At 41.6% G+C, this 14,823-nt stretch overlaps 1 protein-coding gene across 5 annotated transcripts in view; it reads left to right on the top strand.

Annotated features, from left to right (window-relative positions):
- Positions 1-14,823, top strand: part of PRKAG2 (protein kinase AMP-activated non-catalytic subunit gamma 2) — a 160,451-nt gene that overhangs the window by 118,390 nt on the left and 27,238 nt on the right. For 4 of the 5 annotated variants that reach the window (XR_010067926.1, XM_063303362.1, XM_063303360.1 and 1 more), the window contains one exon: positions 6,381-6,453. The exons of the other annotated variant lie outside the window; for it this stretch is intronic. Coding sequence is in view for 3 of the 4 variants with exons in the window: in XM_063303362.1 (XP_063159432.1) it covers positions 6,381-6,453 (73 nt within the window). In the remaining variant the exon portion in view is untranslated. The remainder of the gene's footprint in view (positions 1-6,380; positions 6,454-14,823) is intronic. 5 annotated transcript variants of the gene reach the window in all.

The raw sequence follows: 14,823 nt of genomic DNA, 5'->3' as shown, positions 1-14,823 counted from the left end.
GAAGATCCTGTTTAGCTATCAGTCACCTTTCTTGTGATTAAAAAAAAAACAAGGTCAGTGAGGTCATTAGAGCCAAGAGAAAAAATAAGCTGCGTTTGGATAGCATTAAAAAAAAAATGTAAATAGATGTGAATGGGGGACTTGTCCTGTTTCAAAATTACACCCATAAAGACTATTTGTATATATTTCTTGGTAGATCCAGCAGGCATATGCTGTCTCTGATCCAATTACTTGAATGCAGTGATCCTGTGCAGCCAACCAGATGTGGCTTAGATTTTTGAGAAAGTTTCTGCTTTTATTTTTACTGTCCTATTTTTATCCACCTGATAGCCTAGTAGGTCACGTAGCGTGTGCAAATATTAGATTACATTATCCTACTCCTAGTTGATACAGTGCTAAGCCTTGGTTTTTGACTTAGCCATGGCTTGACATGGTTTCTATCACACTAAGCCACCAGCAGTAGGAACTGACATCATATGCTATTCTCGGTCAGAATTTAGCAAATCACATTATGGCTGAGGATGACATGTGAACTCAGTCTTTATGCAGCTGGTGTGAATAGTGAACTAGTAAATGGAGCAGTAACGCTTTTTCAGTGCACCCAGGGAACAAGAGAAATAAAAAACTGGAACTTGTGTTAGATAGCTTTATAAATGAATATTTTCAATCCATGATTGTCATTCCATGCTGAATTTTTTTTTCCTAAAATACAGGCTAGGCACCAAACAGCCTTCTCACAATGAGGGAGAAATTTGTAAGACTTCTTTTTAAAAAAACAGGAGGTATTGTACCTGTTTTACCTCCTAATTTAAACTTTTGCGAAGTCCCAGCTGCTTCCAGTTCTGTACGCTGTTGCTGAGCAGTTCCCTAAAAATCATTCCTGTAACTCAACAGACGTGTAGCATCTGGGAATTGTGGAGCCTTTCCAGAAGAGGTGGCCAGATATTAGAATCAATATCTGGGTGACTTGCAAGTCACCCACCATTTCTTTCCCGATTGTTTAAAAGTAGCAACAAGCCCATGTCCCTAACAAGCTCAGCAGCTGAAACAGACAGTCTGGGAGGAAGCCAGGAGGGTGTTTTTGTGTGAAATGATTAAAAGTCTTGGCAATAAATTCCTGGGCTGTGCTAAATTGAGACCAGCCGATTTTGTACTTGGTGGTTCCAGCTGGTGGATCTTGCTTAGGAAAATCAAAGCAGGTACTGCAAGATTGAAGTCCACATCTTGCCATCTATAGGAAGGGCAAACTCTGCAATGATTTGAAAAGTGATGCCTATAAGTAAAAATGGTCAAATTGGCCAAGGATCTCTCTAAGTTTCCTCTCCCACCCATGCAGACTTTCAGAATTGCAAGACTGGATCTGAACAGGTGTACTTAAGTTCTGATACTTGTGAAAATTCCCCATATCTCTTGTTTTAATTAACATGTTGGCATGTTTCTTAACTGGAGGACTGGTTGAGTTAAAGTCTCATGGGTTGGAATCCAGCAAGATTTGTATTCTTTGCTTGGGCTCGGTGGCTCGCTTGGAAGCAGGATGTTCTGCATTCAAGGAGGTTGCTACTCTGCGTCAGTTGCCGCAGCACAGGAGCAAAAAAGGAAGAGTTTTTGAGCAATACCAATGTTGCCACTGACGTTTGGGGGCTGTAAGCCTTGCAAGCAATGTTAGCTCAGTCTATCAGTAAGGAAAAATTAAACAGAATCTGGTTAAATAATGTAATCAACAGTAGATTAAAGTTAAGAGTAAAAGTGCACACATTACGCAGGTATAACTGGACAGTCTAGGAAAAAGAGTCCATTTTATCCACTGTTAGCTTTTATTGTTGCAAAACCATCATTGCAAAGCCAGGTTTAGAATGTTATGGGAGTTACTTAAGGTGATTATCGGTTACCTGCACAGAGAAACTACAAAAAAAAAACCATAAAGTGCATAGGAATGGAGCCTTTGCCTGAAAAAAGGTTTACCGGGCAATCAACTGATTTCCTCTATCTTTAAAGACATGTTGTTACGGCTTGGAAAAAATCCTGTTTTTTCCATTACATTTCATGAATCAAAGTGCTAGAAGGGCTATGCAGTCTAATGTCCTCCAGATGTTTTAGATTATAAGAGCTAAAATTATATCTCATATAGTTCAATGCTGGCAGGGGCAACGGAGCTAAAATATCAAGTATCAGGAGGAAGACAGATTACTTCAAAGTAAATATTACTGAGTGGACTGGTGCTGACTCTTAAATAAAGATTGCCATTGACGGAGCAGGCTTTCGTCATGATTTGTTTGCAGCACTGATAACGGGGCATCTGCAAACTCAAGATGGTGGCCGTGACTGTGCCATTGAAGCCCTGTTTCTTTTGAAAGAGCTTCACTCACATGGCTATGGTGGCATCATGACAACCCACTTCAATGGGAATCATTTTACAATTGCATCTTCAAGCGCTTCAAGTGTGCAGTAAACCACCAAAATAGGTTGGTCCGCTGAATGGATCCATAAATGAACTGAAGCAGATTGAACATCTGGTGCATCTTGTGGTAGAAAGACAGGAGGGAGGGAGGGAGGTGGGAAATAAAAATAAGCAAGGGCAAGGGAAGCAATGATAGGAGAACAGGAGGATCAGGCAACCTCTTCTGCATATAAATCAAATGGCAGGGAGACATTTCTGTTAATAATGGAAAACTGCTGAATGCATGAGAATATATAAAAATTTAACTTTAAAGCAAATGCTCTGAATTTCCTAGAATTATTGGTGTGCAAAGAAATGTTTTTTTACTCTTCAACAATTACTTAGTTTTAACAGCAGAAAATAAAGTAGAAGCTAGCACTGAGTATGGAAGAAAATATCCATGGAGAATCTGGAAATGGGGGACTTTTTGTGTGATTCATTGTCAATACATGGGCAGATGGGGAGGCTGATGGAATCAGGTTAAAATAAGAATGTGTAGCATCTTTTATTTCTTACTGATATCCATGTTTGACTTGTTAATAATTCTGAGCATCCCTTTAGTATCTTGTTGTATTTTAGAATTAGTCACCTTGAACAATATTTCGTTGGGAAGGATATAAATGCATTAAAAGCTGCTTTTCCAAATAAATAAAACATTTTCGTACATTGTGATAAGCCAGTGTGGTTTGTTTAGTTTTAGTTTAGTGATCTCACACATTGGGGTATTGCACAAATCTAGCCAGTGATGGTTTAGTTAACCACCATGGTTAAACAGGCTACCGCTTAGTGCAATGTTTTTCAACCTTGGCAACTTTAAGATGTGTGGACGCTTAGGCTGGCTGGGAATTCTGGGAGTTGAAGTCCACACATCTTAAAGTTGCTAAGGTTGAAAAACACTGGCTTAGGTAATTGAATCCAGCCTTTATGTGGTTTACCTATAAAGTCAGAGGATGAAGAGGCAGATATAGGGACAGTGACCCCATATTACAGGTATTCTCTTTCTTTACAGATGCTCGGATCCTGGATAAACATACTTTGTATGCAACTTACTGTAATTTATATTTGGGGCATGTTTTGGAAGGTAGCTAGGGCGGTATTGAGAGAATGGCAAATTCAACTTGAATTATATATGGGCTTTTGCTAAATTTCTCAGACTTTGGCAAGAGAGCGTATTAGCTCAAAAACAACCCCAGATTGGGCAACCTGCTAGGTCAGTGCTTCATTCAATTTTACCAACTAAGATTGTTTGGAAAAACATGTGAAAGGTGAAAGGTCCCCTGTGCAAGCACCGAGTCACGTCTGACCCTTTGGGGGGACGCCGCTTTCGTGACATTTTCTTGGCAGACTATCGCGGGGTGGTTTGCCATTGCCTTCCCCAGTCGTCTCCTTCCCCAGCAAGCTGGGTGCTCATTTTACCGACCTCGGAAGGATGGAAGGCTGAGGCGACCTGAGCCGGCTACCCGAGAGAGAATCCAGCTTCCGCTGGGATTGAACTCCGGTCATGGGGAGAGTTTCGGCTGCAATACTGCTGCCTACCACTCTGCACCACACGAGGCTCTTTGGAAAAACATACAAAACCTAATTTGAAAAACACTGAAGCCTGAAATTATAGGACTAATAAAGTTTCCTAATGAAACAACAGATACAGTTACTAGTTTTAAAGCAAGCTGGATTTGATGTAAGATTTGTTTTTTTCCAGATGTTCTTTTTGGATACAAGTTTATTTCTGTGTAGATGTTCCTTTCTTAAGGATAAGACCTTTTCTTTAACCATGTTAGTTTGCTGACTATTCAAAATTGAATAATGTGTAAATAATGTATTTCTAAACTGTAGGAGAGATGTAGTGGTTAAGGCACCAGGCTGGAGACCACAGACTCTAGTCCTGCCTTAGGTGTGAAGCCATCTGGATGACTTTAAGCCAGTCCCTTTCTCTCAGCCCTTGGAAGAAAAAGGCAAGGGCAAACCACTTTAAAAAAAAGCTTGCCATGAAAACTGCAGGAATTCATAACTGAAATTACTAGGAGTCAAGACTGCTGTAGTACCTACCTTCAAAAGTCCTTTATTGTTGTTGGAGGTACCTAAGTTTTGGCAGTAATTCAGAGAATATAAGGAAACAACAGATGCCATAAACCAGGGTTTGTATTAGGCAACTAATTTTTCTTACAGGAGGGACACAAGAAATGTTAGTGAGTGGCTACAAGTACCTGGAGAATATTCAAGGTCACAGAGTATGGATTAGTTTGTAAATCTAAAGACAGGGATTGTTTTTACTGATTGTCAATCACCTTGGGAGCTTCAGTCTGAAAAGCAGGATCAGGAATAAAACTAAAATAAATAGTGACTCAGAAGGGCATTGCTATTCAATCTGGGTGGTTAAAAACTGATGTGTATGTTTTAAGTCAGTGATTCTCAACCTTGGCAATTTTAAGATCTGTGGACTTCAACTCCCAGAATCCCCTACCAGATGGAGAATTCTGGGAGCTGAAGTCCACACATCTTAAAATTGCCAAGGCTGAGAATCACTGCTTTAAGTGCATGTTCAAGGATTTATTTATTTATTTTTCAAATTTCTATCACCACCCATCTCCCCCCCCTCCGGGTCACAAGGGTCAATTGTTGTTTCTCCTTTTCAGTGAAAATGAGAATTGAAGTAAGCGGTGATAATTTATGTAGAAATAATTCAGTCCCTCTCTTATTTGCAGGAATGGCACCAGTTCTGGGCTGCAAAAATCCAGACCACTGATTGGCATCAAAGTGATGGAAAACTCAAACTCTGCTGCCACGTGAAAGGCATCTGGATTCTTGCAGCTCAGATTTGGTAGCTTTAAAGGTGAGAATAATGGGCAAGGCTGCACACATGCTGTCCTGGTTTACACAACATACTAAGCTGTAACGTGGCCTGTTCAGTTTGGGTTTCAGGCGTTGTGCGAATGCATCCATTGAGGTTATCGCTAAACCTGTGCATTCAGTCAGTTGTAAAGCAACACAGCGCTACAGAAATTATGGCTTAGTGTGAGGGGCAGCAGCAAAGAAGGTACATGCAACCCACATATCCTCTGCTACGCTGTCAGGACAACTGACCCATCTGTTAAAACCGCTTGCACCCTGGCCTGCAAGATATAGTAACATTAAGGCCCCTTAAATCGTGACATTTTCTATAGACAGATTTGCAACGTCCATCTCCCCCCAGACAGCAGTGGTGCAGCCTCTTCCCTCCAGGCCGATGGATGGACACTGGACAATACCAACATCAGCTGAGGGGGAGGGAACGGGAAAAGTCTGTAGCCTCTACTCCCATCCCCACAAAGCTGGGTGTTTTGAAACGGGGAAGCTCGCGCCGGCTCTGGAAGCAGGGGTGGAGCGAAGGCAAAATGGGGCTTTGGCTCGCTGGCATCGCGAAGCGTCCCTTCCCCCCCTTTCGAAACACCAGATGGTAGCTGCCCTTTCCCCTCCGAGGTGCTGACCGAGCGGGGCCCGACGGGCCTGCCGCGGAAGTATGGAATGTTCCACTCGGCTCCCCTCAGGCGGGGGGGGGCGCGAGGAAAGTGGGGAGGAGGAGGGGGGTCTCGAGGCGGACGTTCGAACGCGCCAACGCTCGCTCGGGAGCCGTTAGGCGCCAACCGCTCCTCCGCAGAGGGCGCCTCCGATGGGGCGGGAGGCGGAGGGGGCGCGCCCGGCTGGCCGGGCCTGGCGGGAGCGGGAAGGCCGGGGGACGGCGCGGGGGGCGGAGGAGGCGGCCCGCCGCCCGCCTCGCTCCGCGACGCCGCGGCTCCTCCCCGAGCCCGCGCCCCTTCTTGGAGCGCCCGCCGAGCCCGCGCCTCGCCGGGCCCCGCCTCGCGTGGGCGCCTGCCGGGAATGCCTCCGCGGGTGCGCTGAGTTCCGCGCCTGGATGCCGCTGACCCCGCCGTCTCCCTCTTGTGTCTCCCTCCCCGCCCTCCTGCAGGCAGCGCCGCCGCCGCCGCCGTCCCCGGCCGCCTCCGAAGGGATGCTGGAGAAACTGGAGCTCGAGGATGAAGGTGAGGCGCGGGAGCCCTTCGGGGCGGCTGTGGGAGGAGGGTCGGGTCGGGTCGGGTCGGGTCCCGTGCGCACGCGGCCGTGGGGACTTGGCCGCCGCCGCCTGCAGGTGGGCACCCCGTTACGCTCGGCGACGGTTGTGCGCTTGAGTAATGGACGCCTCCTTTGGACGGGAGGGAAGACCGGAGCTCGGGCGCAACCCCGGAGGTAAGGCTGGGCGGCCCCCTCCCTTGCTCATCGGGGAGCAAGGGAGGGGGCCTTGCGCATCAGGTGTGATTTTGTCGGCGGGCATCAGCTGCAACGGCCGGCCCCCTCCCCCCCCGCCGCCCGCGAGCTGGACGGCTTTGACAGCCCGTCGTACGGAGGCAGGTGGCCGAGCTGGCCGAGGCGCACTTCTGCCTGCAGCACCCTCCTCCGTCGGCCTTCCTGCTGCTTTCCAGGAACGCGAGCACACCTGTGGGGCTCAGTGCCCAAGAAGCACCTGGTTTTCCAAACGCGTTCTGGTTTCCCTGCTCGGGTGACCAGATGCTGGATTGGAATTTGAAGGGCTTTGGGGAGAAAAGATCGATAAACCTAGGCTGATTAGCAATGGTAGGTTTCAGGTCTGACCTAAGAAAGGAACTGCCTCTCCTTGATAGCAAATAAGTCTTGGCTAGGTGGAGATAAAGCAATATACCTGCGGTTATATTGCTGTGAAAGGGACAATGATAAATAAATGACGATAAATAATGATGACCACAAGGGCATTTTGTGGTCAGTGGAGTTCTCTTGTACTTCCCATCTAATACTGCAAATTCTGAAGCATTGAAAACCTACCAACACTAACCAAGCTGCTAAGTTTTCATCTGCAGCAGTTTCTATAAGAAGGTTTAAGATGTTCGAATCTTGGAGTGGGGATATTATGAAGAAATTGTTTTATTTTACGCTATTTTTTTATATTCCATTGTATTTCAGCTTATTATTTGGTTCTTTTTTTTAAAGTTGCAAGTTTTTTAGGCCTCATGTGACTGACTTACTGCTTCCTCTTCTTTTTTTATTTATGGCTTCTGTGTTTTAGCTAGCCAGTCACTGACTATAATTAAATAAATGGTTAAATGCTACACTTGGTTAAAAAAAATTCCTCAGTAAAGGTTTGCAGGTCCTGTTTTCTGTGGCATTGATTTAGCTTGCTAAATGCTCTTTTAATTCCTTAACCAATTTGTCTTTGAGGGGGGATACGATAGTAGGAAGAACACTATTCCTTTCAGCATGCAGTTGTGTGAAGCATCTGTAGTAATGTGAAGAATAGAATTGAGGCTGGACAAGGGTAGAATAATTATTTAGGTAGTGGGAGAGGGATAGTTAATCAGTAGCTATAAGCCTCGGGTATGGGATTGGCACCTCCCACTCCCTTCGTTGTTCCCCCAATCCCCTGAAACAGACTCACTTCCATAGAATAGGTGTGTTTTGTGCATTGGGTCTATTCTAGACCTGTAGAAGAGTTTTCTCTCCATAAATCCTCTGAGTGAGTAGGCCTTTTGTCTTGAATGTACTCTAAACCTGTGTTCTTTCACTCTGTTCTGTAAAAACCCACTTAAGAGGCAACTTGCTTCACACAGTCATATGACCTCAGAGTAATCCTGATATGCATTCAGGTCCTCTTTGGCAAGATGACTTTTTTGGGCAAGACAAGAAGCAGATACCAAGATTGTCAAAGCAAAATTATTTTTAAAAGGAACACGTTTGCAATAGCAGGTGTCAGATATAACAGATTGTTGTTATGCTCTAATGGCCTGTGATGTTCTGAACTGAGAGTCGGTGAGTTAAATGAGAATCATCTGGCATCTTAACCTTTTTACTCCAGAAGCCTTTGTATAGGCCCAGTACCCAGGAAGTGCACAGCTACATCAAACAGCTTGCATTGGAACATTACATCTTTAAAACACACAGCGTTCGTTTCTTTGTCTGCTCCAGTTGAGCCTCCTGTAGCATATTTCTTACCTCCAGTTGTGAAGAGGTATAAAGGCTTAGATCACACATCATACTAAGACATAATGTATGTTGTGTTATGTTGGCTTAGCATGATGTAGGGTTCTTTCAGCCATTAGGGCTGATTCAGCAAATCATGGTTAAAACAAACCCTAGCTTAGCATAATATGTGGACCCAACCACTGAGTTGTTTTGAATTATCTGAAAAGGGGTAGGGGAGTCATACATGGAAAAATTAGAATATTGACTGACTATATACAACTGGCTGTAGGACAATTAACTACTTCCTTGATGAATTCATAAACGTAAATAGGTGGCAGTTGATCTCTGGTATGGTCCTACTGACCTGTTCTCATTTATAAATGCACAATTTATTTTTCAAGAGCCTCTTTGCCAGATAATAATAAGTGGGAAAGATAAAATAGGGGGCATGAGTAGGGGCACTTTGTCACTTGGATACCAAACTATTTATAGTTTAAATGCTGAAATGTAATGCCTTGAATTTTCTCAGTAATGAGTAGGAGCCATGCAATTCCGTAAGAATTGATATAATAGGACTTTGTCAAGATACATGGTTCAAAATTCTGTATAATTTGAAGATTAAACCTCATGAATAATGCAGTGCAGTAACCCTACCTGGAGTTTACCAGAGAAGGGATCACCGCATGATATACCCACCGATCTTACAAACAAGATCCAAAGCTTGTCTTGTAATGTTGAATGAAGCTACATTCGTGTATGCACAGTCTGCGAACCTTTTTTGTTTTGGAATATATGTGTTTGGGTTAGGATAAAAACAGCTATAAATTTAGTATAGGACCGTTTTTCTTTTGTCCTTTCTTTTCTATTATAATAATCAAGGAAACTTGATACAAATAATACAAGATTCTTGAAATAAGGTTTAAATAATTGGAGGCTCTTAAATATGTAGTATGGATAAGTCACGTAAACATAGATCACTTGAAGTATCTGGAGACTTTAGAAGATTTTCTTTAGATGTGGATATACAAAAAAACGTTGGCCTTCCAATTAATTAACAAGTTTTAATTAATTGGATGGCCAACTTTTTTTTTTTTGTATATAGACATACGCCCGAGCTTTTTATCAATTAGATCATTTAATAAAGGATTTATTTTCTGTTTTCCTTTGAAACATTTTAGGCCCTAAAAGTTATACACAATGGTCAGAAGCAAAGCTATAAAGCCAAGACACATTTTGTTTTTCCACTTCATCCAACTGCTTGTTTAATAAGGAACCTTCTAAAATGCAAGGTAAATTCTGAAGCTGCATTCCTAAACAAACAGTAAGGAATAAGACCAACTGGGCACAGTGAGACTTTACTTTGGGTAAACAAGTATAGTTTCTAAAGGAGACTTTAGAAATTCCCTGTGCTAAAATTAATTTAAGTACATTTGGTTCTTAGACCACCTCCTGAAAGCTATTTCTGATTTTGGTTGAGTGCTGTTTGCTTGAGGAGGTTGTGCACAGATCTCACTGTGGGATGACTACAGAGATCACATCCCAGTGGGCAATATATCAATGAATTGAGGCAAGGGTTTGCTTTTATAAATCAACTTTTCTAAATAGCTAGACATTTTAAATCTTAATTTAGATTAATGCTTTAAAAACATTAAAATTATGTGCTGCATTTTGAAGTAATTTAGAGCAGTGTTTCTCATTTTGGGGACTTCAAGATATATGGACTTCCACTCCCAGAATTCCCCAGCCAGCATTTTAACCCCAAGGTTAAGAAACACTGGTTTAGAGTATCAGATGTTTTCTTCATTAATTGGCTATGATGAGGTATATAAAATATAATACATGGACCTTGGCCTGAAAAACCAACAGCAAAATACAGAGAATTTGATTTTTTTTTCATTTAAATTTGACATTACTAAAAAATGGTATGGTATTACAAAATAGGTAGAAGCCAACTCTCTACACACTTCTGCTGAACATCTTCTGCTTGTCATCACAACTCCCCACTGTTCCACTGATTCAGGGTAGCCTTTTTCCTTGCATGACAAGCCATTCCATCAACTCCAGTACCTAAATTTCATTTTGGAAATGGACTATTTTGCCCTTGCTGAATAAATAAAAGTTACCTTTGCATTATAAAGGCTGGCTGGGAAATTCTAGGAGTTGAAGTCCACACATCTTAAAGTTCCCAAGGTTGAGAAACACTATACTATACCTAAAGCACCCAAAATGCAAAAACAGGCACAAATGTTTGATCCTATTCAATCTGGGGAGTGCATAAAAGATGCTGATGGGTCATATTTTTGCACCTCTGGTGTCGGGAAACCAGCATATATATCATTTGATTTATATAGCCGAGTGTATGAGTTCCATCTCTACAGGCATCTTAAGCAGAACCAGTTCCATTTTGTGCTTTCCTCCTCGGAAAATGCCTGCAGTGCTTTTTCCTTTGGGCAAAAGACACATTCTTTCTTCAGAGAAAGTTTGCCACTTGCTTCTATGATCATAAAACTGCCCCGGTGACATCTGAAAGATCATAAAGGAGAGAGTGGGTTAAAGGTTAAGAATAGAAGAAGTCATGAAAATTATGTGTGTGTGTCAGAGATAAAAGCCTGCTGCCTGGATATAACAGAACTGTTGTGCACAGGCAGAGAGTCCTTTCATTCTCCATCTCCCATGAAAAAATGCAGTAATCAGGCCATTTTTTGGTCAGTTGGAAAGCAGAGCTCATAAGCTTCCTGGATTTAGCTGTATTAAGTACAGTGAACACTGCATATAGAAATGCGCCCTATTTTTCTAATTGCAATAGTATTTTGCACATAATGATATCTAATTCAAAGAAATCTGAAATTTACCTCACACATTTTGATGTATTAAAAATAGGGTATTTTAACACATCAGAATGCCTTCTCATACAGAGGGAAAAAATTAATTATTGCCCCAGGGATTCACCAAGTGTAAGAACCATCTTAAAACCGTTAGGCAACCTATAGAAAACCATCTGATGAGGCAACATAATGGTATCATTTAGAAAAGGAGCACTTTAACTATTTTCATTACATTTTTATTCTGCTTCATAGTTAAAATAATGATCAAAACCAAGAGCAATCCTGCAGCATTCCTTGAACTTCCTGTTATTATTACAAAGCCGTAAGTTTGAATGTTCTTTTAAATCCTCACAAGTGTCTTGTGGGGAGGATTGAGGAACAGACCTTATTGTTAGCATATATTATTTGATTTTTTTTCCTGGTTCTGTTTTTCAGTATCCTTGCAAATTTACAGTGAACCATTTACCAATAGTAGTTAGCTGATACTTATCTCATTGTCCAAAATCGTAACTTTTCTAATAAAACATGAGCGCCCGCCTGTACCTCTTACTTCACTTCAGTGGTTGGTGCAGGCTGCAGAGATTTAATCTGCCTTGGGCAACTGGTTTTGCTGCACTGTTGGCTTATATCCATTTCTCTTCAGGACAGTTTTAAGAACAAGGAGCAGTAGGTAGTACACAAAACAGCATTTGTTCCTTGAGGTTTCCTTTTCTAAATTGGTGAGCAGAGACCACACAGGTCTGTTAGATGAATTCTTTTGTTCAAAATGATGTAGAAAAAATGGAATAAGTATGTGTTGAAGGTAGTGATCACCATCTTGTGGTAAAAAATGCACTCTAAATCCTTAAGTGAAATCTGACTTTTTTGTTTTCTGTCATGCACTGTTTTACGAATCTAATTGGGATATTATAAATGGATTCATTTCCTATATTTTTATAATGTGATTTCGTAAGAGAAGAACCATGTTAGACTGTGGTAGCAAAAGATCAGGAGGAGTCTGGTAGCACCTTTTCCAACTAACACATTTTATTAAAAGGTGTAAGTTTTTGTGAGCCGCAACTCCCTCAGATGCACAGTGTGTTATGCTGCCTGGGGAATTCTGGGCAACTCCACAGAAATCCACACCTGTTAAAGTTGCTGAGGTTGGGAAACACTGTTGTAAAATCTTTGTAAAACAGACAAGTAGGAGAAGGGCTTGAATTCTTCTACAGTACCAAGGATTCTACACAGACATTATGTATACATGTCTATACACTAGGCATGCTGTATGTAATGGAGTTAGCATGGTTGCATGTCATGTGTCTTTAGAGTTCATTCCCTCTTGCTACTCTGACATGACCTGGAGTGCTTAAGACTGGAAGTAGGGAGGGCAGGATCCCCTTGGAGCTTTTCAGTAGCTGAACAGGTACTTGCTTAGTTATGACAACATTTGGAATTAGAACTTTCAACAGGCAGGGCGAGAGGACTTAGATTTGACAGAATAAGACTGACAACTAAATTCCCATTTTACAGCTATAAACCTGCACCTTGCACGTTTCTCCTTATGCTAGTCTAGTTTTGATACAGATTCTTAATAGATATAGAGGTAGTCCTTGGTTAATGACCATTCATTCAGCGGCCATTCGAAGTTACAACGGCACTGAACGAGGAGCCGGTCCTTGAAGTTGCAGCCATCGCAGCATCCTGTGGTCACGTGATTGCCATTTGTGACCTTCACTGCCGACTTCTGACAAGCAAAGTCAGTGGGGAAGCCAGCAGGAGGTCAAATGGTGATCACATGACATTGTGCTTAATGACCACATGGGATTCACTTAATGACTGCTACTGGAACTGCCATCATAAATCAGCATGGTCATGTGACGTCACACTTTATGACTGCATCACTTAGCAATGGAGTTCCTGGTCCCAATTAACATTGTTAAACAAGGGCTGCCTGTATATTTGCACCATTATGATTTCATCACTGTTTGGAGTTTTACCTTTGTAAGGAATTGACCACAACATCTCTACTCATCCAATACATATAATTTGAGGATAAGGCTGTACTTTATTTCATTTAATAAAATGGATGTTTCACATATTTTTATTTTTATATATTCTTTTTCTCAAAACCATAATGTAGCAATCTTTAGTGGTGGCTAAGAGTCTACCATTGTTATACATCATACTGTCAGATTAGAAAAGAAGTGGGAAATCTGATAAGATCTGACATTTCAAAAAGCTGCTGCGGAATGAAGGATTCAAATTAGATTGGAACTGAAAGGCTGAAAGTAACTTACTGTTTCTGCACCACGTTCCTTCGCTAGGCCAGCAGCTTAACCGCTACACCAAACTGCCTCTCAGGGGTGATGGCTGCAACGGTGTGATAGAAACACCACCCATTCTTTATAAAAAACATGGAGTTTTAATTGCAATGTCATGATTACCATCTTGACTTTTTAAACCATAACCTGTGAAACCTTTGGATGTTTGTTGGGTATTGTGTAGGTACCTTTTTCTTCTCCAGTGAGGCTGATAGCTGATTTGCAGTTGGCTAATTGATTGCAATTAGCCTTTCCCTGTCCCCTCCAAAACAGCTGCTTTTTCTTTGATACTGTCAGGAAACTGACTTCATTTCTGATCTGATACACCCAATTTACTTGGCCCCAAGACTTTGGGTTGACCTTTGGATCAAATCTGTGTCTAGTTGTGGAGTTTAATTGTTGCAATTTTATGGCATATAAAATAATTCAGAGGGATAGAGTGTTTTGGACAAAATGGGCCTACTTCAGGTTTGGGCCATCCCTGGAACAGCATCAGTTGCTTCAGTTTGGCAGATTAACTTCCAGACAATTAGTGCACCGCCTCCTCAGTGGCTGAATTGGCAAGGTCCAGAGGAGTAATGGTAGATTTTGTACCTAATTTGTACCTATTTTCTAAATGTGAGGCTGCTATTAAGATTATATCAGGGTCAAATTGCATTTTTTAAAGTAAATAATGATGAATTGAATCTCTTTGACAGATAAATATATTTGACTTAAATCAAAGAATCCTGGAAGAAAACAGCATACTATTTCTTTAATGTAGGGAAACCCATGTTAACTTGTCCATGTGGTATGCAGAGGTTGAGGTCAACTCAAAGGAATCTTTAACTTTACTAAAACATCCTGGCCAGTTTAAACTATGTATTGTTTCTTAGAGGCAATATTTGATGTTCTTAAGAACACAGACATAAATTAACTGCTTTCTATTCCACATATCAGTGACTCAGCAAAAGGAAAACATAATCTCATTCATTATTGCCCAGTTTGCCTAATGTTCAGTCTGTTTTGTTACTTAAAGCATCTCTTACTTTCAGGCACTGAAGCATTTTATATTTGTACGAGAAACCAAATTATAGGCTTAACTGGAAAATGGAAAAATATCCCAGAACGCAATAGCACACCACTTCCATATTTTGATTAAGCAAAACTACCCGGAACATCTATATGCTTATCAGGAATCAAATTCAATTCAGTGGGATCTTTACCTTATACTTGTAAAATACATGTAAAACATGAGAACCATGTTAATGAAAATTCTGAGTAGCATTGTCATAGAAGTGCAGAAAAAAGAGCA

This window comes from Candoia aspera, chromosome 4 (genome assembly GCF_035149785.1).
Source record: "Candoia aspera isolate rCanAsp1 chromosome 4, rCanAsp1.hap2, whole genome shotgun sequence".
Lineage (NCBI taxonomy): Eukaryota > Metazoa > Chordata > Lepidosauria > Squamata > Boidae > Candoia > Candoia aspera.
This window is presented reverse-complemented; position numbering and strand designations above follow the sequence as displayed.